This window comes from Lontra canadensis, unplaced genomic scaffold (genome assembly GCF_010015895.1).
Source record: "Lontra canadensis isolate GAN:19392208 unplaced genomic scaffold, GSC_riverotter_1.0 scaffold6, whole genome shotgun sequence".
Classification (NCBI taxonomy): domain Eukaryota; kingdom Metazoa; phylum Chordata; class Mammalia; order Carnivora; family Mustelidae; genus Lontra; species Lontra canadensis.
Window position 1 is genome coordinate 9549266 of NW_022631000.1, and position 25497 is coordinate 9574762.

General features: G+C 36.7%; 1 protein-coding gene across 1 annotated transcript in view; it reads left to right on the top strand.

The window, feature by feature from the left end:
* Positions 1-3504: 3504 nt before the first annotated feature.
* Positions 3505-25497, top strand: part of LOC116864529 (T-cell receptor-associated transmembrane adapter 1) — a 34574-nt gene continuing 12581 nt past the window's right edge. The window contains exons 1-3 of the mRNA XM_032852136.1: positions 3505-3749; positions 15697-15807; positions 24806-24842. Coding sequence (XP_032708027.1) covers positions 3743-3749; positions 15697-15807; positions 24806-24842 — 155 coding nt within the window. The 5' untranslated portion in view covers positions 3505-3742. The remainder of the gene's footprint in view (positions 3750-15696; positions 15808-24805; positions 24843-25497) is intronic.

Consider the following 25497-nt stretch of genomic DNA (forward strand, 5'->3'; position numbering starts at 1 on the left):
CAGATTTGTAAAATGTAAAGCCAGAGTTCCAGAGTTCAAACCTGTTAATGGTTTGAAACTCTGTAGACTTTAAAATACATATTCATATATACGTATGTGGAGTATATATCCTTGTATGATATATACAAATATAAATAAATATACTATGGTGATAAAGATTAAAATAAAGATAATAGGTGACCATCAAAAAAGAGACTTGGAAATTGGGCTTCTTTCTATAAACTATGACCCATTTTTCTGAGTGTGGAAGCTCCAAATGGCAGCTGCCATTTTGATCTGTTTTTCTTTTTCTTTTCTTTTTTTTTTTTTTGTTGGAGGGCGACAAAACTTCAATTTTGTTGGCCTTAAAATTCTCATTTCTTGACAGGTGCCCATCAGAGCCACATACCTTCCCCCAAAATTCCCTATATTTTTAACTGCTCCAAGCTTGTCAGGACAAATCTGCTTAGTCCCGCTATCTGCTAAACTTCATTTCAATAACCCAACTCATTAAAAAGTACTACAGAAGCCTCATGTTTATTTATTATTTGAACATGACTCATAAAGCCATCATTCAAATCTCCAATTGTACTCACTAGTGTATTTCAAAACAAATAAAAATCCATAGGCTTTTTTATATTCTGATAATATCTCCATGTGTTCAGCCACCTATATTTAATGAAAAGCTATCTTTTTTTTCTCTCCTGACAAATTCCAGACATATGTGAAGCCACCTAATGCACAGGCACAGACTTTCTGTGTGACCTTGGACAATCTTGCTCTATATCCTGATTTTATAAATCTACAGAATGGGGAACATTGTCATGCAGATCACTTTTCAAAAGTATTATAATAATTAGAAATTGTGAAGTAGTTCAGATCTATCAGCAGATGTTTTATCATTTTAGAAATGTCTGTCATGGGTCATATTCATTAACTGGGTAAAACCATTAAGTAATCATTCAACATGTACCACAGGCTGCCTTGTTGACCTGAAGAATAGGATATACCCTTTCTCGATCCCCGCCTGTCTCCTCTGCTCTCGCCTTCCCCAGATTTCTGCAGACTGGTAGATGTCACATAGACTTGAGGCAGGGAAGCCCTCAGGTAGCTTTGGGTGCTGGCCCAACTGGTTCACTTGGTTTGAGACTATGTCCCTGTTGGGCTGTCCTGAGATGTACATCTCTGGGGTAACTGCAGGATTCCTGCATTTTCACCTGAATTATTCTCACTAAAGCTGACCTTCTCTGTAACCGAAGCCAACCACTGATGGATTTGAGTTCTGTGGATCAACCAGGGTATCCCTGTTCCTTCTTTCCCCATCCTGTACACTATTCTTGCTTGAACAGAGGAGTCCTGCACAGAAACCTCCAGTCCTGAGACCCCTTTTGTCTCCCACATCTTCTCTCAGCCCCTGCTGATGTAAATGGGTTTCTACTTTGCCCATGTTTCAAGATTTTGAGGTTGCCATGCTCCTACTTAGGCCATCTATGCAGTTTCCTTTTTTTTTTTTTTTTTAAGATTTTATTTATTTATTTGACAGATCACAAGTAGGCAGAGAGGCAGGTAGAGAGATGGAGGAAGCAGGCTCCCTGCTGAGCAGAGAGCCTGATTCGGGGCTCCATCCCAGGACCCTGAGATCATGACCTGAGCTGAAGGCAGAGGCTTAATCCACTGAGCCACCCAGGTGCCCCTGCAGTTTCCTTTTGAGCCCGAGGCTTCTATTTTCCTTGCTAGGTATCCTCTTCTAGGTCCAAAATTCAGTCCCTTACAACCACAACCCCTCACAACTGCCCCACAGCTGGGCTCTCTCCTCCTGAATAGATCTCCATTCCTATGTCCTACCTAATTATTGGATGGATCCTTCTAATTCTTTGTTGTCCTCTGGTCCCTACATGAACCCAAGACTTCTGTTCCCTTGAGCTCTTGGTCTCTGGGCATCTAGGCCTCCTTCATCCCAACCTGTTACCCTGTTAATGGATGGTACTGAATCAAATGTTCTCTGGCCAAGTAGGTTTAGAAAAAGCTCTGTTAAAGTGGTTATTCAGGTTTACTTTTTATAGAACTTACTTATGATTTTAATATACTCATAGGCATCCATGAAGGTGAAAATAATAGTTTTTCCAAATATATCTGTTGCAGGAGCACTTATCTCCAAGTTTCCTTTAAGGCCTAGTGTTCTATGAAATGTATTTTGAAAATGCTTTTTTAGAAGAGTAGGAAATCTCCATGATCTTTTTCTGTTTTACAGATTCTGATTCAATGATTCACAAGAAATATTTGGGGGAAAGCAATTGAATTGGAAAAATCTGTTAGTATTAAGTCTTTATTCATTCAAAGAATAAAGAAGCACTGTATTTTGGTTACTAGGAAGTTGTTTTCTATAATGGAGCAAAGAGAAAGCAGAAGATTAACATTCTTTTATTTATTCAATCATTGTGAGAATATTTATTGAGAACTACAGTGTGCCAAACATTATTGTAGATGCTGGGGTTTTCATGGTGGATAAAATCAATACTCTCCCTGCCCCAAGAATCTTATAGAAATCAGCAAGAGTAAGATATTCTGCTAGCCATTTAATATTTTTATTTGGAGTCTGTGCATCAAAAGTCTCATTTTTAAATTTCCCTTAAAGTTTAACTTCTTAAAGTTTAAGTGCATTCCCTTTCATAGTAAACTGGATTCAGATTTGTCATTTTTCTATAGCTAAAGAAAACTGGTGGGATCCATAATCAAATATCCATAGATACACAATACGCAGCAGGTATACGTACTGCCAAACACATACAAACCATATATTCAGATACTGCCCAGATCATCTTTGACTAATGCTAAAAATGAACTCTACCATTGACACATACATGCGTTTTTCAGAGCATTATTGAGAACCTTTATATTTTAAAATAACCATGGGGCACTTGTGAAAATGCAGATTCCCGGACTCTGCTCCAAATATTTGGGTTTAGTAAGGCTCAGGAATATGAGTGTTAAACCAGAGCTGAATAGCATACTTATGCATACTAACATTTAGGAACCTCTGATTACTGAGATACTGGAGTGTGCATTGAGAGCTGGAGCCTGTTGCCAAGTGGCCCTAGACTGCACAGACTCCCACTGACTGGATTGAGAGTTGGTGGCAAAGAAGGCAGACACCTGGTCTTCCAGCAGGACCAGGTAAACAAGGCACCTGATACACAGTAACGTTCAAAAAGCCTCAATCCCCTTTCCTCCATTGTGCCTCAAAGAAAACACACCCAAAAACTGAACACACCTGGGAGCTTCTCACTGTTTCCTCCCCTGTTTACTATATTTGAGTTTGTTTCCATGTGAACTCATTTGTGAGGAGATTCCTGGATTCTCTATAGAGGCATGGGGGACTCCCTCCTGGGCTAATTCATACTTTGCTTTCATTATCATTTTAAAATTAGATTTAGGTATTGATAAAAATCTAAATACCAGAATACAGAAGCTTGTGGGATTTTTTGTCTCACATAACACAAAAATTTAAGAGCATACTGGTTTCAGATCAAACCTCTAGAAGCCTCCATCACCACATTTCCTGTTTGTAACTGAACAAAGTACACACAAAAGATTTTAAGACACAGAAGAGAGAAACCCGAGGTACGGTTACAGACACGTTTTACTGGCACACTTCTTCTAAAATACCAGAGCACCTTTACCGAGAAAAAAAGAGTTTGTGGGAGCCTTTTTAATCCATACATTTCCCTTATGGCTACATAAGGATTTCTCTGACAAAGGAAGCATGTCAGGTAAGTGGAATTTTTAATTTTTTCATTCTATTCCTGTGCCTAAAAATTCACGAAATAATTTCCACTACTCCAACCAAAAAAACACTTAAGATTTGGGGATTAAATTAGTTTATACATTATTTTTAAAATGTGAGATAACTTTTAGTATAATTTAGAACATACTTGGAAATATTTTAGTGAATATAAGTTGATTATTTTCTCTTAGAATAAAAAAATGGGAAGTTGCATAAGATAAAGCTAGTTGTAACTGTTCAGTTAGTGTTCATTGATAATTATGCCATTTACATATCTGTTATTTTTAAAGAAACTTTTGTTGATCATGCATATTCCTCTTTAGTTATAAAACAGGTCGGTAGTAACCACATTCTAATTCTTTTGAGTTTAAGAATTGTAATATCGTCCCAGAAATTAACCCAATTGCTGATATCAGAGAGGTGACCATTCTGCAATGGCCGGTGAAAATTTGATCTCCGTGGCATGGATCACAAGGCTTGAATCCCCATTGATTAGCTGAGTGTCTGTTCCATGTTGATGGTTCATACCCCTTTTAATGTTTTGTGTGCTTTGTATGTCTTTAGTAAGTATCTTTTTGTTGTAAAAGAAAAGATACACACTATACGAAGTAAGAGGACTGAAATATATATGAAAAAGAAAAACATTTACATAGTTCCCACCACCTCAATAAAACACAAGGTATTATGTTGTATTTCCTTCCCACTCTTATTTCAATACATTCTACATGATTTGCCTTTCATACCTGAAATAATAGTGAACATAAAATATACTGAGAATTTTTTGCTAACATTAGAGTATAAGTTTTTCCCTTTTCATGATGATTTCTGCCTAATCATTTTAGAAGAATGTAGACAATGACATCCATTAGACTAATTATAGTTTCCTTAGCTATTTCTTTATTGTTGGACATTTATGTTGTAAACAGTTGTGTTATATTTCAAATGACAGAAAGATGAACATCTCTATACTTTTCCTATATTAAGGGTCATTTTCTTGGGAAAAATTTCTAGACTTGGCATTATTGAGTAAAAGGTTACTAACACTGTAAATCTCATTATTATATAGTTGCTTTTCCAAGAGTGATGCCAATCCACTCTCATTCTAGTGTGTTTCTCCTGAATAGGCTGGTATCACCTAAAAAAAATCGACTCGATAGTACATATATAAAATGGAGCCCAGTGGTGGGCTGGAGCATTGGGTGTTATATGCAAACAATGAATTTGGCCAGCACTTTAATCCCAATAGGGTTTCTCAAGTTGACCAATCCCAATTAAAGTTTAATTATAAAATTGACAAGTAGTCCAGTCCTGGGGAAATTATAACATAGTGTCTTTTTTTTTTTTTTTTTTGAGGTTGTGCATTTTATTTTTTATTTTTTAATTTAATTTAATTTAATTTTTTTCCGTGATCCATAATTCATTGTTTATGCACTACACCCAGTGGTCCATGCAGTGCGTGCCCTCCTTAATACCCACCACCGGGCTCACCCAACCCCTCATCCCCCTCCCCTCCAAAACCCTCACTTTCTTTCTCAGAGTCCACAGTCTCTCATGGTTTGTCTCCCCCTCTGATTTCCCTCAACTCACTTCTCCTCTCCATCAGAGAGTCTTAAAATCTCCCCCCACACTTCCCTCCACAGGTATGTTCCCTTTAAACAAATTCAGTTAAGTGTTGGTTAAGAGCAACTATGATGTACTAGAAAGATGTCACACAGATGAGGATCTGAACTCCAGAGTTATAATTGGCTTAGTGAGGTTCAGTGAGATGCAAAAAGTCACACAGCTAGGAAGTGCCTTCACTCAGTCTCCCTCTGCACTTTGAAGCAGGCATTCCAATGCCCTGTATTGCTATCTTCCCTCTCCCCATCACTGTCCTTCCCCAACAGACAGCATCCATTTCTCAAATAACCCTCTGTTCATACCAGATCCTTACTTAAGGTGGACAGATACCAAGTTTTGCATTAAAAACAATATCTTATTTACTTGAAAGCCTGAGAGTGGATTTCAGAATATCTTCCAGTGCTTCTACCAATGACTCTTAATGCGTTTTATTGATGGGGTGATGGGGATGGATGGTGGTGGGATGGGGGGCTGTGTGGATACTGACAACGTGCTGCAAAGAGGCCTCAGGAAAGCACCTAGTTCCACAGCAAACTGTCATTAACTGTCAGTAAGAAAAAACTCTTTTTATGCATAGGATCCATGGGGATGTTATATCAGAACTTTTTCTTTGAACTTTCTGGGGTGCCTAAAGCAGGTATACCTACTCATGGAATGCAACAAGGAGACGTTCACTGCTCTGACAGAATTTGCAAGCCAAGGGAGAGAAACCACGTTGAAAAGCCATATCCTATAAACTATAAACTCATACAATTGTGTCAGTTACAGACTCCCTGAAGGAAAACAATTAAGGCATCATATGTATTGCATTTCTATTGTTAGTTAAGTGAAGGCTTCTGCATGAATCAAACCTGCCAGCAGAAAAATGATACATTTGCTGGGTTTCCCTCCAGAGCACAAGCGAATGTGAATTCCACCTACAGTGCCTGCCAAGTACTGTTGGCATTAAAGGAGTCAGAGGTCTTATAATTAGAGTGACTACGATTAGCCCCTGACAGTTGAAAGCTAGATAGAAACTTAAATCATGCTTTTCCTAGCTGTCATTGCCTCACTAATAACTTCTTGAGGCCTTTGGCTTTTTAACAGTGTGAAGAGCTAAATTCAAATTGTGTGGGAGTTCTTTTTAAATTGATAAAAGCTTTTTAAATGAAAGTAATTACAATTATGGAATAATGATACTGAAGATTGCATTTGTTGGGCAAGAACTTTTGAGCACTTTGTGTATCTAATAGTATAAGCAGCATTATCTGTGCTGAACAGACACCCACATGGGTTTGGAGATACTCATACTGCATATGGGAAATAACTGGGTGAAGGGAGGTATGAAAGTATGTGCGAACTCTTACATAGATCTGTCATTCAGGTTGAAAATCCCCACCATTTAGCTACTCAATAGCTAAATGTGTATTTTGTTTTGTTTTGTTTTTCTCATCTGTGTAAGGTTTTTTTTTTTTTTTTCAAAATGGGGGCATTTACTGTTGGCAATCAAAAAATTATGAAAGCCGAGGCACCTGACTGGCTCAGTCTTGATCTCAGACTTCTGACTCTGAACCCCACCTTGGTTGTAGAGATTACTTAATATCTTTTTAAAAAAATTATGAAAGCTATCAAGAATGTCATGAAATACAGTTTCTAAATGAAAATCTGCCTGTTTAAAACTCATATCACATTACACAAGGAAAAAATCTTGGAAAACAGAAGGTTAGATAGGAGTTGGAAACTCCCGAAATCAGAAAAAACCAGAGACCATGCTAAACCAACCCCACACTTTAGAATTTGGCCTAAGTTTTCAAAGGCCTCCAGTTGGTTATGTGAAACAAATTAATTGTTACAGTAAATGACAAAACTGAGCCCTAGAAGCATGTATGGTGTGGTCTAAGTTCTTGCCTTACTGTTGCTAACATATTTCCTGAAAATTACTAGGATTTTGTTAAAGCCTTTACATAAAATAGTAGGCTCATGTCCCTGATATGGTTATTTCTTTGTAGTTGAGAGCAAATTATTTCCTTGTCCCAATTAATGGACAGATACAACTTTTTCATGTTCCTTTTAGTTAAAGAAGCTAAAGGGAAACTTCTAATTGAAATATAATTTTGTGCAAATGATAGGATATTTTATAGCTAGAATCAGTATAATTATAAAAATAAGATGAGGGGTTTTGCCTTGAAGTATGCCTTTTTATACAGCACTCTATTCTATTTGCCCAAACCACAGCTATTTATTGAATATAGACTAAATACTAGATACTATGAGAACTGGAAAGAAAAGAAACAAAAAACTAAGTACAAAGTAAATCGTTAGTTCTCTCAAGGATAAGTTCTAGACATCTATTATTCCTTCTTTCTTTCTTTGCTTTCTTTGCTTTCTTACCCCTCCCCCAGGAAGAGTGGTATTTGAAGTACATAAAGCATATAGTCCTGTATAAGGGTTAACCAAATAGATCAAGACAAAGGAAAATAAAGAGAAATGGATACAATTAGGTAAAAAAAAATGAGTATCATATAATCGCAGAGATTTGCTTAAAATAGATTGTTTATCAAATGATACATAATTGCAGCCAGATGGCTGACGGTAATAGTCACATGAACCATAAGGGTGAAAACGTGCCAGTTCTTGGGGAGATCCCAGCTTCTTCTACCAGAGATGCCAAGTGATATCTTCAATGATGTCTTCTAGTCCATAGACTCCTTATAATTAATGAATTCAATAGCAAGTTTCATCCAGCTGGTTCTTTTCCCTAAAACAAGATTCATTTTGCCCTGATAACATAGGCAGAAATTGTATAAAATGGAAGAAAACAAAAAGAGCGACAAAGCGTTTTAATTTTTATTTTCTGATTGTAACCTGCAGTTCAGGATTCTGTTGCCATTTGAAGGCAGATTGTCAGCTGAAATGGAAACAGCTTTGATATTCTCTTAAAGCATTTTAGGAACATAACTGGTATATGTCCCAGTTTAGAAAGCCATCAAAGCCCATTCTACATCCATTCAGAGGCAGATCCAGGGAGAACTTATAGACAGGGTGAAAATTTCCTTCCCCAAACAGTTTTGCATCCTTTCAGCATATGCATGAGTGAATGATCAAGGTCCCAAAGTATATGTTATAGGATTTGATGCAATAATTCTAGACTGAACTATTTTTTTTTAATTACAGATTTTCTAAAGTAAACATACATTTTTTCTTTTTTTCCCAAGTTTTTATTTAAATTCCAGTTAATTAACATACAGTGGAATATTAGTTTCAGGAGTAGAATTTAGTGATTCCTCACTTACATACAATATCCAGTGCTCAGCACAAGTGCCCTACTTAATGCCCATCAACTATCTAGCCCATCCCCCACCCACCTCCCTGCCAACAGTTTGTTTTCCTCAGCTTGCCTCTCTTTTTTTTCCCTTATGTTCTCAAATTCCACATATGAGTGAAATCATATGGTATTTTCTTTCTCTGACTTAGTTCACTTAGCATAATACTCGCTGGCTCCATCTACATTGTTGAGAATGGCAAGATTTCATTCTTTTTGATGGCTGAGTAATATTCCATTGTACATATACACCATTTCTTCTTTATTCATTCATCAGTTGATGGACATTTGGACTCTTTCCATAATTTGGCTACTGTTGATGCTGCTGCTATAAATACTGGGGTACACTTACCCTTTGAATTAATATTTTTGTATCCTGTGAGTAAATACCCAGGAGTGTGATTGTTGGGTCATAGGGTAGTTCCATTTTTAACTTTTTGAGGAACCTCCATACTATTTTCCAGAGTGGCTCCACCAATTTGCATTCCTACCAACAGTGTAAAAGGGTTCCCTTTTCTCCACATCCTCACCAACATCTGTGGTTTTTCCTGTGTTGTTAATTTTAGCTATTCTGACAGGTGTGAAGTGGTATCTCATTGTGGTTTTGATTTGTATTTCCCTGACGATGAATGATGTTGAGAATCTTTTCATGTCTGTTAGCCATCTGTAAAAATTAGATTTGACTACTTCTAACACAAGATTACAAATTACCCAATTTGGTTACCAGTAAATCATTAATACAACTATCAAATGCTTCATTAGAAACAAAGCAACTTTCTGGCCAACTCTATAAAATATTAGCTGTGATAAGTGTTCTTAAGTAACCTATACTATATTATGGTATATATAATTACTAGGCTGAAAAAAAATGGATATTTGCCTAAAACAATAATTTGATCTTTAAGTAGTTACTTGTCCATTCTTTCTCTAACAATAACCAGACAGAACAACTATTTCATGAGGCCACTCTTGATTTAGGATAACCATGTTATCAGTACATAGGAAAACACTTATTTTTCTATTCTCATACTGGAAGAGTATGCATTTAATAAGTGAACATAAAGACATTGATCTTTAAGGTAAAGGTTGAAGAGAGTGAAAGCACATCTCATTTCATGTCTCTGGAAGTTATTGTGTATTCTATGAGGAGATTATTTCTCCTCACTCTGACTCTTAGGTCATTACCATCCCAGCATTATGCAGGTGTAAATTTCCTAAGGTTGCATCTGGCTCATACAGCTTACCTCAACTAGTGGTATTTTCTAAATTCCTTTTCCCAGAGATTTCGCTAACCCCAACCAAACTCCTTAAAGACTTATTTTTACTTTTTAAATTTTTAAAAAAGCTTTTATTTACTTATTTTACAGACAGAGATCACAAGTAGACAGAGAGGCAGGCAGAGAGTGACAGGGGGTGGGGGTGGGGGTGGGCAGGGTCCCCGCTGAGCGGACAGCCCAATGTGGTGCTCGAAACCAGGACCCTGAGATCATGACCTGAGCCAAAGGCAGAGGCTCAACCCACTGAACAATCAGGTGCCCCAAAGACTTATTTTTAAACAAGAAAAGAAAATTTTATGTTTAGAGTGGTGGACACCCCATAAATTTAATCAGATTAGTAGCTGTTAATGCAAACCACTTGTTCTAAGCATCCTGGAAAAAAAATAATAATCTGTAGGTTTTTCAGCAAATACAGATTCAGGGCAGAGAGAATTAGAATGTTGTAGATGAGCACTTACACCAAGATTACAGTGGCCTAATGTGCTCTTCTCCTTCTCACAAGGGTCTGGTCCCTAGCTGCTGGAAGGTAGGTACTTTCTCAATAGTACTAGAGACAAATGTAATAGAATCTTCAGCTTGTCTTCCCAAAGTTGTGGGTGTGTTTAGACCTCATACTTGATCAGAACCTTTCTGTTGGCCCTAGTCATTACATTACCCGTCTTCATGCCACTCATTTTCTATTTAGTTAGTTGATACATACTTAGTGAGAAACTACTTTGTACTGAATAGGTTGCAGAAATAAAAATAGGAATTTTACTGGTAGTAAGATGAGAATAACAATAATTTTCAGTTATATATTGAGGAAGTCATGAGAATAAAAGGTATAGTATAGAAAACACAGTCAATGGTATTATAATAGTGTTGTATGACAGCAGAAGCTAACTACACTTGCGATGAGCCTAGCATAACATATAGAAATGTTGTACCTCTGAAACTAATGTAACATTGTGTGTCAGCCATACTCAAATAAAATTTTTTAAAGAATAATAGCTAACATTTATTGAGCATCTTATTACTGAGGAACACTCTTCTATAAATCCCAATCTCCACAAAAATAGGTACAATGAAGAAATTGAGGCATAAAGACCACAATGAATATGACCTTCTTTCAGTCCTTCAAGAAGTTCAGTTAAGTAGGGAGAGACTTTTACACATAAATGATTACCTCAACAAATATTATCTCAATATTTGTTGAAATACAGAGATATAAAAGATATCACTTGGTGGGGGACAGGCAGCATAGAGTGAATGCTTCAAAGAAAATGCAGTCTTGAAGGATGACTAGGAACTTGTTAAATAGTTAAGGGGGAAGGCATTTCAGGCAAAGGGGCAAATACAAAAAGACCTAAGGACATGAAATGGCAAGTATGGTATCTATTGAAAATCTTAAGTGCCTCAGAATGACTGGAGCATGGTATATTATTGGGCAGGCATAGCAGATGAATCCTAAAAGATAGGAAACCTAAAGTAATATTTTGTGGAAATAGTTCATGGTGAGGAAAGAAAAGTGTGAGGTTCTCTATGCTTAGGTCAGAGAGAGGAGCAAGTTCCTTCTCCTGGGAGAAAAGACAAGGGAACAATTTCCTCCAAACACCACAAAGGAGGGGACTATATGAGACAGTGTGGAAAGATAGTAGCTACCAGGAATGGTGTTCAATGAACCAAAAGAACCATAAACTTAAAGTCCGGACCAACTGAAATAATAGGACCAGAGGCCAGATCAACCTGGAAAGGGACTGCTTAATATTGTGTTTTAAAACCTGAGCCATCATTATATCAAAATCCTATAAGACGTGTATATCCTTTGATCTATCAAATCAAGAATTTCTAACATGGGAAAAAATTAAGATTGGATATATAGTTGTAGCTACAGATATTGATCACAACATTGCTTATATAACTAAAAATCACAAGCAACTTAAATATCTAATGATAAGGGATTGTTTAAATTATGGAAAATTCGCTCAACGGAATATAGGGCAGCTAAAAGAAATGAAAGCATATTTTATTTATAGGAAAAGAAATGCACTATAGATTATTAGAGTGAAAGTAGATAATAGTATAGTCAGTATAAATGAATCATATGTCTTTGTCTGTAACAATTTCTATACGGAGAAAAATAACTGGAAGTATATGAACCGAGGTGTTCACAGGGGTCATCTCTTGAGAATAGGACTGTGGTTGATTCTTAGCTTTCTGTTTTTGCTTGTCTCAGTTTACTAATTGTTTTTAATTGTGAACAAGAGTGATACATACAGCAAATCTGGCCTCTGTGTAGCAACTGAAGTTCGTTTATTTGTCACCAAATACAGTGACGGTAGAGGGTGAGTGATTCGATTCTACTTGACAGACTGAATATCCTCAATTGATCATTATGATCTATCTCGATAGAAAATATAGTACGTGCCCTCAAACTGCCTTAAGATTTAAGATGTGAAAGAACCTAGAACTGCCTCTAGACTGTGGGTCCGTAAGTGACAAATACACGAAGTTTTTAATAACAGAATTCATTGATTTAACCATTAGTTTGATAATAGAAAACGTAAACCAACACCTTTGTATTGTGATAGCAGAGAGAGAAACTGAGACCCATCTGGCAATTGAGACAGCTTGCTGGCCCCATTTGTTCGCAATTATAGTCACATTAAGCACCTGAGAAGGACTATTAGCAATGCGCAATGGGGAACGAGCTCTCTTTGAAAGCATGTCTTAAAAATTCCCTGTGATCCAGCAATTATATTCTCAGGAGCCTTTCTACAGAGGCCTGTACAAAAGGCCTGTACAGTGAAGTTCATTGCATTATTGTTTATAAGAGAAACCACTTTAAAAAATCGGATGTCCATCTTAGAGAAGTGGATAGGTGAATTATAGTACAGCAATACTGTATAATTCCATGTAGCCACTAAAAATAACGTAATAACATGGCAAACATCCCCCAGACGCATTGGTAACTTTTAAAAAAAAGGCTAATTAGTATAAAATCTGTGACCCATTTTTGCTCCAATAGAGAATCTTACATGTTATTCTAGGAATTGCTCGGAGTTTTGATATTGCTAGGTTTTTTAAAACGTATACTCAGCAGGCACGTGTGTTCTTTTCATAAACATAAAAGTCAAAGAAATAATTCTAGGAATATAGACAGTACCACGCAAAACCTAGAATTTCTGGTATATTTTAAGTAGTTAATGAATACTATGTTGTAGAATTCTCATAAATATTTATGAGATGATGTTCATGATGAATAAGGCCTTTTTAAACCTTAGTGTTTTTAACCAAATGAATTGATAGGTCTATTGGAGAATTAAAAAGAATTCAAGTCTTCTCATTTTTCTTAAACTTTATGAAACATAAAAATTCCCTTAAAGGGGGCGCCTGGGTGGCTCAGTGGGTTAAAGCCTCTGCCTTCGGCTCAGGTCATGATCCCAGGATTCTGGGATGGAGCCCCGCATCGGGCTCTCTGCTTGGTGGGGAGCCTGCTTCCTCCTCTCTCTCTGCCTGCTTCTCTGCCTGCTTCTCTGCCTGCGTGTGATCTCTGTCAAATAAATGAATAAAAATCTTAAAAAAAAAATTCCCTTAAAGAAAATAAAACCAGGGGCTCAGTCATTAAGCATCTGCCTTCAGCTTAGGTCACGATCCCAGAGTCCTGGGATTGAGCCCTGCTTTGGGCTCCCTGCTCAGTGGGAAGCCTGCTCTTCCTCTCCTACTCTCCCTGCTTGTGTTCCCTCTCTTGCCGTCTCTCTCTCTGTCAAATAAATAAAATCTTTAAAAAAAAGAGAGAAAGAAAATAAAACCACACATTTCACTACCATTATCAGTTAACTTTTTCCATTTATTAACAAATTCTTTAAAAATCTTTATAAAGCATGTGTATTATGCCTGGCACTGCAGAGCAGAAGGCAGAGATGATTCTATCCTTTGTGGACTTTATGGTATTTTGAACACCTAAATAACATGGTATGAAATTAAAAAGGAGGTAGCAGACATTAGTAGACAGATTTGTTTATGTTTAAAGAGCCACAGACTAGTTCAAACAAAAGCAAAGTATATATAAATAAGCAATATGCAAATTATATGCATATATGTAGATGTACATCTATATCACAAATGTTCATTTAAAAATAAATGATGCAAAGGAAAGAAAGAAGGAAGGGATAGAGGGAGGAAGGGAGGGAGGGGGAATGGAAGGAGGAAGGAAGGAAGGAAGGAAGGGAGGGAGGAAGGAAGGGAGGGAGGAAGGAAGGAAGGAAGGAAGAAAAACAGTGACCTCTAATACACAGGTCCACTGACGGCAATTCAACAACCACACTGCAATGTCAATAAGTACTCAAAAACAAAAAAAAAACAATTCAAATATCAAATTTGAGATATAGAAAATAAGTATAAGAGAGCGGCACAAAGGACATTTTGGTCTAAGGATTATTTGCTGGTTTAAAGAAGGATAGGGAAGCAAGACTGATTTCCCTCCTGTTAGGGGTTTGTCTGTTCTGCATCTAACATTATGCTATTTAGATTTCTTTGAAAGGGCCGAGCATGGTGTCTGATTTGGGGAAGTCATAGAGGGAGCCGAGGCTGGGAAGGAACATAAGCTCTGTTGTAGCTACTGTCACATGCCATTTCTGCTTGTCTTTACACATCTGTGTCCCCAGCTAAACAGTGCCTTGAGGGCCAAGATTCTGTTTTCTTTACCTTTGATTCCCAAATATAAGGCACAGGTCCTGACACAGAAGAGATGTCTGATGTTGGTTGAACACATAAATATATAGTGTTAGAGAATCATAAGCTACTTTTCTGGGGTCAGTATTCACATGACTATTTGGCTACTAAGATAATTGTCTAATTTGTATACATATATATGTATACATATATAAATATATAAAATTATAATATATACATATATAAAATATATATGTATAAAATACATATTAATAAAATATAAATTATGTAACAAATATACATTTATAATTAATGTGTAATGTTTATATAGTATATGATATATGGTATAGACTATATGTATACACATATGCATATTATATATATTATATATAAAATCAATATATTTATATGTAAATATAATGTATTTTATACATGCATTATACATAAATATACACATAATGCATATATCTAAATACATAAAATCAGGGTAATTATCTTATAAATCACTCATATACATGTAAAGATTACCATAAGTAACCAAGGACAACTGATAGGCAATAGCCCACAAACCCCCTATGGTGCAGGAATGAAAAAAGAATCTCTACACAAGGGTAAAGAGAAGCATAACTATTTATAGAAGGGGATAGGTGGTTTTCCATAAATAAAATAAAAATAAAAGTATATATGACTATATCTGAAGATTAAAGAAAGGGAAAAAGTAGGGCAAATTATCATTCTAGATAATCTGGATGATTTTCATTTTGAATCAAAGTCTTAATAATCTGTCACCAGTTGTCAAATATTAGCAGCTAGACTAAAAACAGCTTTCATTTCATCAACACTGAGAATGAGGGAAACTTGCTTCCTTTTGTCCATGCTGAATACAGGGACATAATAGCAATACCCATTTGAAATCTGTAAGGTGGCTTTGTTTGTCAATGGTAATTAATTTCTTGGCAGAGGATTTGTTCTTCATTATGAATAAAAACTATGGTTTTAATTGTGGGAATATTCAATTCAAAACAAATTGGTGAGCAACTATTATGTTATAGGTATTTTTGGTTTGTTTGTTTGTTTTCCAGGAAACTCTGAATGCCAGTTTTATGCCTGGATAATTGTAGCCTTTTTGGGGTTAGCTCTGGTTGTATCACTGATCTTCAATATTTCCCACTATGTGGAAAAGCAGCGACAAGGTAAGACATTTTGAAAAATAGCGATAGTACCAGCTTGAATAGAAACAAGTCACTGGAAAACCTACAGAAGAAGACAATTTTATGAAATGTCATGAAATAGGGTATTTTCATCTGTAGGAATCCTATATGATACTTTTTTTCTACCCTTAGGTTTCTCTTAATTTAAAAATGCCATCATATTAGAATATAAACAGACTCCCAATCTTGGCTTTATCTCTGCCTTAACAAATATAGAGTAGGAAGGAATTGTCCTGGTAAAATGTAGTTTTCCTCCTCCAACTCAACAGCTCATGAAATTGTAGCCCCTTCTGCAGCAGCCATAAAAGCTCTCACTGATAGCTGATGTAAAGTGCGGAAACCCAAATCCTCAAGCTTCCATTCAAGCCTACTCAAACCCCTCAGCATCAGTCAGAGCCTCTGAAATACAGTTAGCTGGACTGGGATCAGAAGAAAAATGGCAAAGCAACAGGCTGACCCACAGGCTGACCCACTGACCACAAAGCAACACTCCTGGGGTCAGCTGTTCCTTTAAACAAGCTGGTCAGAAGTTTTAGCCCTGTGGCTTTCACCCTCATGAACATGACTGAAATAGTTCAATGCCCAGCGATGGCACAATCTTTGCACACCACTGGCATTCAATACAAGTGTGTTGGGTAGATGGATGGATGGATGGATGGATGGATGGATGGATGGATAGATACGAAAGTCCAGCTATTTCGGGGAGCAGGACATTTCAGTGGTTATAATGATAGAAAAGAAAATGTCAATACATTTTAACAGATGAAAAGAAGTAAAACAAAGTTAATAAAATTGCATTAGACACATGACCAAGAAAAACTGCATGAAGCTAATTTAGACAATGGTTAGAATCTGGGAGAGTCCCTGATCCTCTTGGGATAACACAAATATAAAATATGAAGATAGTGTTACTGTCACACCTCTCAAAAAAGAGGAGAGGCACTAGAAAGTGAAGCCGTATAGCTGAGGTCACATGTCTACTCAATAACAAAGTCAAGGATAAGGGTCCTGTCTAATTCTCTGTCCAAAGTGGTTCCCACCAGCACACGCTGCTTTTACATTGTGTACCAACTATCCTCGGCCAGAAACCCAACACTCCTTTAGGATCTCTATTACATCATTTCTAAGCCTGAAATGCCAGGCAGGCAATGCTTTTTCATTAGCAATGATTTCAATAATTCTTTTTTTTTAATTTTTTATTAACATATAATGTATTATTAGCCCCAGGGGTACAGGTCTGTGAATCGCCAGGTTTACACACTTCACAGCACTCACCATAGCACATACCCTCCCCAATGTCCATAACCCAATTAATAATTCTTTTTTAAATCAAATGTTTTTTGAAACAAATTTCATAAGTCAGATGCATGAATGACCCATCCTCTAACATTTTTGAAAAAGGCTTCCGTCATAGAAAAAAATGAGCTAAGAGCAGCACTTTTCTTTATATAATAGCTTAAAATGGCTATATTTTAATTTCTCCACTAGGATATTTTATGAATGCAGATAATACTGTCACTTGTATTAGAAAAAGGTGAATTGAGGGGGACCTGGATGGCTCCACAGTTAAACATCTGACTTCAGCTCAGGTCATGATCCCAGGGTCCTGGGGTCAAGTTTCACCTCAGGCTCCCTGCTTAGTGGGGAACCTCCTTTTTCCCTCTCCCTGTGTCCCTCCCCTTCCTTGTGCTCTCTCTCTCTCTCTCAAATGAATAAATAAAATCCTTTAAAAAAGAAAAAGGTGAATTGAGAGCTATAGAGTTGAAATAATTTAGGACGGAAGCCAGGACAAGAATACCATGTGAACTAATACTTCACTCTCTGTTGATTTTGGTGCAGGTCTCTGGAGTCTCTGGTCCCTGTGTGGGACCAAGGAACAAGTGTCCTTCTCAGTTCTCATGTTTTGGTAGTTTGTGCTTTGGAATTTATTTATCCGTATTCATACCATTTGCCACCATATGGACTCCTTTTGGGAGTTGTTCTCATATAACGGTTAGTTGACCACTACCAAAAGACAGTAGACTAACTTTTTAAGAAAGAAAACAAGGAATAAAGGAAAGGAGGAAGGAAGGAAGGAAGGAAGGGAAAGAGAAAGTCTTTTTCTTAAAAAAAAAAAAAATTTTTTTTTTTTTTCATTTCAATTGTACAAACCATGTCTCAGGCGTGTCACAATTACTTTGTCTAAAAGCAGTATGGTGGGAAATAACATTAGAAAAACAGGAAATAGTCAATTATATTCATTGTTCTATTTTTAAAAATTAATTTTGATTCTCTCAATTTGTTCTTAACATCATGGCTTTTGAAGTCAAGTGCCATTAATTAGAATGTTGCTTTCAATATTTACCTGGGAGACCTCTTGTACCAGAAACATAGTTTCTCATAGTTTCCTTGCCTACAAAATGTGGAAAACACTGTTCAGACCAAGGGTTCTTATAAGACTTCTAGAGATCCCTCAGCATCGTGCTGGGGACTGAGGAGGTCAGTCTTGCTCAGGGCACAGCCCACAACACCACTCTGGGTGGCCCCAGTGCCTCCTTTCCTCCTTCCACTCGTATTTGTGAAGGGCTTGCTCTAACTACATCTTTCCCCATTTAATTTTAGTGTCAGGTTCAGGGAACGTTAGTTCCTCTGACTCCTCACTCCTAGAGAGAGGAGAGATCTCTCTAGAGGACCTAGAGGATACATCTCTGTATTTTCTAGGTCCTCTCCAGCTCCCATGTCACTTCCTGCCCCATGTCTATATCATTTAACGTGTCTATGCAATAACTTGAGCTTTAGCAATGACGCTGTGTCCATTGAAGTCCTACACAGATGCCTTTTAGAGCATTTTCCATAGGCTTTCATAGACGGTTCTAACTGTTAGTGTACTGCAAATTATTTTATTTAAGCAATAACATGCCTGGGTCTTGCATTTTATTGCGTGCAAACCTCAGATTAGCTTTGCAGCAGTGCTCATGGATGCCAAAATGCCCTTCATTCTCATCCCACCTCACCATTTTCTCACTGCAACCTTCTCCTAACTGCCCCAGCTTCTCCTGACGTCTTTCCGCTAGCATCAGTAATAAATGTCACCCTTTGCTAGTCCACATGAGCAAGTATCGCACTGTCTTATCTTTCTCACATGAAGGCTACAAGTGGCTCTAGGATTAGTTCTGCAAGCTGACTTCTGTCCCGTCCTGTTAAAGCCTCCTCCCGGCTTGCTTTGTCATAGGCAGAGGAGATTTGATGACATTAGCCAGCTTTTCTGCCACTTGGTGTGCTATTATTTGTGGCTAAGAAACTTGAAAGATAGGACTCCACCTATGGCGAACAGTGAGTGAATAAGTTGTGCTGGTGTATTAAATGGCTTACGAAAGAAAATCTCCATCCCAGCAACAACGCAGTATCTCCCCATTCAATCAGATAGACATGATAAGCCTCTCCTTGATGTTTTCTGCAGCAGTGCTAGCTTGGTAAAAGCTTTGTAATGGAGTTCTCCCTTCCCCCAAAATAAACCTTACATTTTTAGGTGATTCTTTGTTCTTTAGGAGGATTATATTTATTTCTTTTTCTGCTAGGAAGGTATTAGCTTTGTCCTCCTTTAAATCCAAAAAAATTTCTTTATCCAACCTTTCTTCTCTGTTTTGAGGATAAGTAAGTGTATGGTTTGCTCATACATCAAAGTCTTATCAGTACATCTCCTATTCACTAGAAAATTATGGTGTATTTTTCACATTTTCACATTAAGAATGTATCAAAAAATGTTATTATGGAGTTTGGGCCATGTGCTGTTTTTCTTGTTATGTATTGCACATGGAAGAGTAAACACTATAAAGGAGAAAACATAAAAGCAAATGTTTGCTTACCTGCTCTCAACCATGAACCTGACCGCAAGTTGTCTGTATCTGAATCACAGAGAGGATTTTGAAAACTCACCCACCTCTTCTCACACAGAATCTTGCAAATGTACCTGCTTTATAGCAACATAAAAACTGCTTTTAGTTTTACTAAATATCATTGAGGTTATGGACATTGGGGAGGGTATGTGCTATGGTGAGTGCTGTGAAGTGTGTAAACCTGGCGATTCACAGACCTGTACCCCTGGGGTTAATAAGACATTATATGTTAATAAAAAATTTTTTAAAATATCATTGAGTTGATTAGGTAGCTTCTAAATCATGCCATTTATTTGTAAATAAACTTATAAGCCTTCATGAACGAGCCAACGCTCTTCAGGACACAAAGCTTGCTGACCTTTCTCCTTGGTCCAACCTCTAAACTTTTGATTACCACTCCTCTATTTAAAGAAATCATATGCTACCACACTTCTTACCATAAGAAGGAACTTACTGAAACCATACGAGTACAGACTGTCCAGCTTCTGATTATACATTTAAATTCTAAGAGTAGTGCAGAAGGTGGTGACCTTGAACGTTTTAAGAACACTTTCAGGCTACAGTTTTAAGAACGCTGATTGGTCTTGGTGCATAATGTTCTTTTCCCAATACTTATTTTCTTCCTCACACTGTTTTAGCTTCTTTTCTTTCATGTAAGCATCACATCATTAAATCATATCCTTCATAGAGTTGCTTCTGTTTCCTTTTTCCCCACAAAGCTTTTTGGTCCAAGCCTTGTTTTCCTTCTCTCTACTGATAACACATCCAACAACATTTTCTTTCCATAAAGCTATCCTTTTAGATGTGCCTGGGTGGCTCAGTGGGTTAAAGCTTCTGCCTTCCGCTCAGGTGGTGATCTCAGGGTCCTGGGATCGAGCCCTGCATTGGGCTCTCTGCTCAGCAGGGAGCCTGCTTCCCCACCCCCGCGCCCCCACTCTCTGCCTCCCTCTCTGCCTACTTCTGATCCCTCTCTGTCAAATAAATAAATAAAATCTTAAAAAAAGAAAATAAAAGCTATCCTTTTACGTATCACATTCGTGTACCTTCCAGACACCAACATTCACACTCCAAGCACTTCCAGCTGGAAAATCCACATTATCTTTAGAAATTATTAGTCTGTATATGGAAACATTTGACCCTATGACTATTTTTTTTCTTATTCTCTGTAAGTAATATCATTATTTTTGTTTTCAAATTCTTTATTTTTTATCTTTTCATTTAACACTCACTTGGTGACAATCCTCTTGCCAGAAGTGAGATTTGGTCATTGCACTACAAATCCAGCTTTACTTATAAATCTTGTAAATAGCATTTTAATTATATCAACTTGTTTTCAGCTACTCCATTTAATGAAGAGACTCTATTCCAATCAGCACAATTAAATTGTGGCTGAAAATGTGATTGAATTTAGAATGTATAATATTGAAAATCAGCTTTGTCATTTTCCAAAGTGCTTTTAACAAAAATTATTTCATTCATCTTCTGTATCTACTCACATGCTATAGGCATTATTATCTCTACTCTATAGGTAAAGTGAGAATCAGAGTTTTAAAATGATTTGCATATTGTCACATGTAAAATGCATTGAAGATCTGCTACCCAAATCAAAATCTTGCGATATCTCAACCTGAATCTTTTCCATAATACATTAGGTTACAGTTTGACTAAATTCTTGTATATATATTTTAATTCTTCTGAATACACTGACATAAGACATGTCTGTTTCATCCTCCAACATAATGATTTTAATAATTTGTTCCAATAATGTTTCTCTGCTAGTGACCCTTCTGGAGAATACTTCATCTTGGTCACATATAAATTTAACTAAAAATAATCTTTCTAGTTGTTTGGTAACTAATTCAGTCATTTGAGATATTTTTGCTAGTTCCTTACCAACACAATATTCTTTGTATGTGAAAACTGAAAGATCACACTCTGGTTACTATTTTCTCTGTGTTATTGCCAGAGACTTAGATAATAATGGGCTTCATTTTTACAGAACTATCTTTTGCAAGATTTTGCTATTCAATGTCACGTTGAATAATACACAGTCAAAATGTAATAAATATCATAATATACACATCCATTGATTTCAATATCTAAGAAAATTTATTGATGAACAGATACAGACTTCTTCATAATATTGATCTTAATTATTAAAATTGGGCTCTAAATTCCCCCTATTTTCTCTCAATAATTCATTAGGAATCTATTGCTTTTCACTAAAAAGATTCTTCAAACTTTTTTTCAAATTTGAATATAAATATTTAATTTTTTAAATTTAATTTTATTTTTTTTTAGTGTTCCAAAATTCATTGTTTATGCACCACACCCAGTGCTCCATGTAATACGTGCCCTCCTTAATCCCACCACCAGGCTCACCCAACCCCCAACACCTCTCCCCTCCAAAACCCTGTTTGTTTCTCAGTCCACAGTCTCTCATTGTTTGTCTCCCTCTCCGATTTCCCCCACCTTACTTCTCTCCATCTCCCAGTGTCCTCTGTGTTATTCCTTATGCTCCACAAGAAAGTAAAATCATACGGTAATTGACTCTCTCTGCTTGACTTATTTCACTCGGCATAATTTCTTCCAGTCCCGTCCATGTTGATATAAAAGTTGGGTATTCATCCTTTCTGATGGAGACATAATATTCCATTGTATATATGGACCATATCTTCTTTATCCATTCATCCATAAAATCTATCTATGAGAAACCTCCAGCGAATATCATCCTTAATGGGGAAAAGCTGACAGCCTTCCCCTTGAGATCAGGGACACAACAGGGATGTCCACTCTCACCATTGTTATTCGACATGTATTAGAATCCTAGCAACAGCAATCAGACAACAAAAAGAAAAAAAAAAAGGTATTCTAATTGGCAAAGAAGAAGTCAAACTCTCTCTCTTCGCAGATGACATGATACTTTATATGGAAAACCCAAAAGACCCCACCCCCAAACTACTAGAACTCATACAGTAATTCAGTAATGTGGCAGGATAAAAAAATCAATGTACAGAAATCAGTTGCTTTCTTACACACCAATGATGAAAATATAGAAAGGGAAGTTAGAAAATAGATTCCATTTACTATAGCACCAAAAACCATAAGATACCTGATAAGATACCTGGGAATACACCTAATCAAAGAGGTAAAGGTTCTGTACTGGAGGAACTACAGAACACTCATGAAAGAAATTTAAGAAGATACAAAAAGATGGAAAAACATTCCAGGCTCATGGATCGGAAGAATAAACATTGTTAAAATGTCTATACTGACTAGAGCCACCTATACTTTCAATGCCATCCCAATCAAAATTCCACTGACATTTTTCAAAGTCCTGAAACAAACGATCCTAAAATTTTTGTGGAACCAGAAGAGACCCCGAATTGCTAAGGGAATGTTGAAAAAGAAAAACAAAGCTGGGGGCATCACGTTGCCTGATTTCAATCTTTACTTGTGATCACCAAGACAATATGGTACTGGCACAAAAACAGGCACATAGATCAGTGGAACAGAGTAGACAGCCCAGATATGGACTCTCAACTCTATGGTCAAATAATCTTTGACAGGGGCACCTGGGTGGCTCAGTGGGTTAAAGCCTCTGCCTTCGGCTCAGGTCATGATCCCAGGGTCCTGAGATCGAGCCCCGCATCGGGATCTTTGCTCAGCAGAGAGCCTGCTTCCTCCTCTCTCTGCCTGCCTCTCTGCCTACTTGTGATCTCTGTCTTTCAAATAAATAAATAAATAAATAAATAAATAAATAAATAAATAAATAAAAATCTTTGACAAAGCAGGAAAAGATATCCAGTGGAAAAAAGACCGTCTCTTCGATAAATGGTGCTGGGAAAATTGAACAGCTATGTGTAGAAGAATGAAACTCAGCCATTCTCTTATACCATACACAAAGATAAACTCAAAATGGATAAAAGACCTCAACGTGAGGCAGGAATCTATCAAAATCCTAGAGGAGAACATAGGCAGTAACCTCTTCGACATCAGCCACTTTAAGACATGTCTCCAAAGGCAAAGGAAACAAAAGCGAAAATGAACTTTTGGGACTTCATCAAGATCAAAAGTTTCTGCACAGCAAAGGAAACAATCAACGAAACAAAGAGGCAACCCACGAAATGGGAGAAAATATTTGCAAATGACAGTACAGACAATATCCAAGATCTATAAAGAACTCCTCAAACTCAACATGCACAAAACAGATAATCACACCAAAAAATGAATAAAAATATTTAATTTGAAGCAAGAATACTTTCTTTTACTTGCCTTTGAACCACCAGCTTCAAGGTTCAGCAGTGGGTTACTTTCTGAGACTTGGTACAGAATTTTTTCATGGTTTTATCATCCTACATCAGATCTCTGGTCAGTATGGTTACTGCATACCAGCATAGAGTTTCTTTTAAAAGCCAATCAATGTTTTGATTATTTTTAGACTATGGTCCCAACTTTTTCCAGATCTCTTCTCCCTAGAATTGTTATCTCTCCTTACCTCTATTTGCCATGTAGATGAGATAAAATCACAACAAGAGAAACTTCCGGAACATAATTTTCATGTTGTTGTTCACATGACAAGAAGTGTTAACAGACACTTCAAATATAGATAAATAAATAAGCCTTTTAGTATTTGTTTCATTTTGTTTTTGTTTTCATTCATCTGTTTGTTTTGGGTAAGGAAGAAAAGCTTATTCAAATCTGCAAGAGCAAAGAGGGAAATCTGACTGAAGGAAACAGAGGTGTTTCATGAAGTGCGAAGGCAGAAAGGACAATATGTCCCACTCATGATGGACTGTCCCACAGCAAAGGCACTAGTAGAGTTCCCCATGTTTATAGCTTGGTTTTTCCCACCCATAAAATGGCCACACATCCAGGCCCCACATCACCTCTAAGCTGTGCTTGTGTTTCCATCTCAAATTACCAAGAGAGAATATATGATTGGGCCAAATCACAGAAGATCTTTATGTCTGGTGGTGGTGGCCAAGTGCCTTGATTTAAGATATCAACTGACTCTGAAGCTAAGCTCTCCTCACAACATTCTCTAGAAGATTTAAATGTAAATCAATATTTCTTTTAACTTGACTATTTTTAATATCTTTCAGATAACATGTACAGGTACCCTGAAGACTACATTCCCAGGTATGTAGAAAATAAGTTATGTATTATGATTCCAAGTAATAAGGGGGCGTAACAAATGTTATATTACTTATAGGTTTGGCTCAGGGATGTCACATTTGGGTAAAAATGAAATTAAAGTGAGCTTTAATTACTATTATTTCTCTCTGAAGATCAAAAGCTATAATGTTATTATCTTCCTTAGTGACTTACTTATCCTGAGTCAGTAAGAGAGCTGGTTAAGGGACAAAATGAGACTCTAACCTAGTATCTATAGAATTCTTGTCAATTTCAGATGGATATATCCTAGATTATGAATCAGATCAGATTGTAAGAATGTAGTCTAATTATACATGGAATTGTGGGGCCCTTAAGAAGCCAGGGTGGAAAAGAAGTGTGGCAATACCTAATAAAATTTAAGATATATATACATACATACTTAGATAAGGATGCTTTGTGCTCTGCTGTTGTTAAGATTAATGTCAATCAATAGGGAAATGTGATAAATCAACCCTAAAATAATATATGGATACAGATATAGTGTATTCTCTTTAATACCTGTTAACTGAATTGCAGAGAAATTTGTGACTTTTTTTTAACAAAAGAAGGTTTATGGCATAAATCATAGCAAAGAATTTTCATTTTCTTTCACAGTATATTCTGACCCAAATGTGTTATT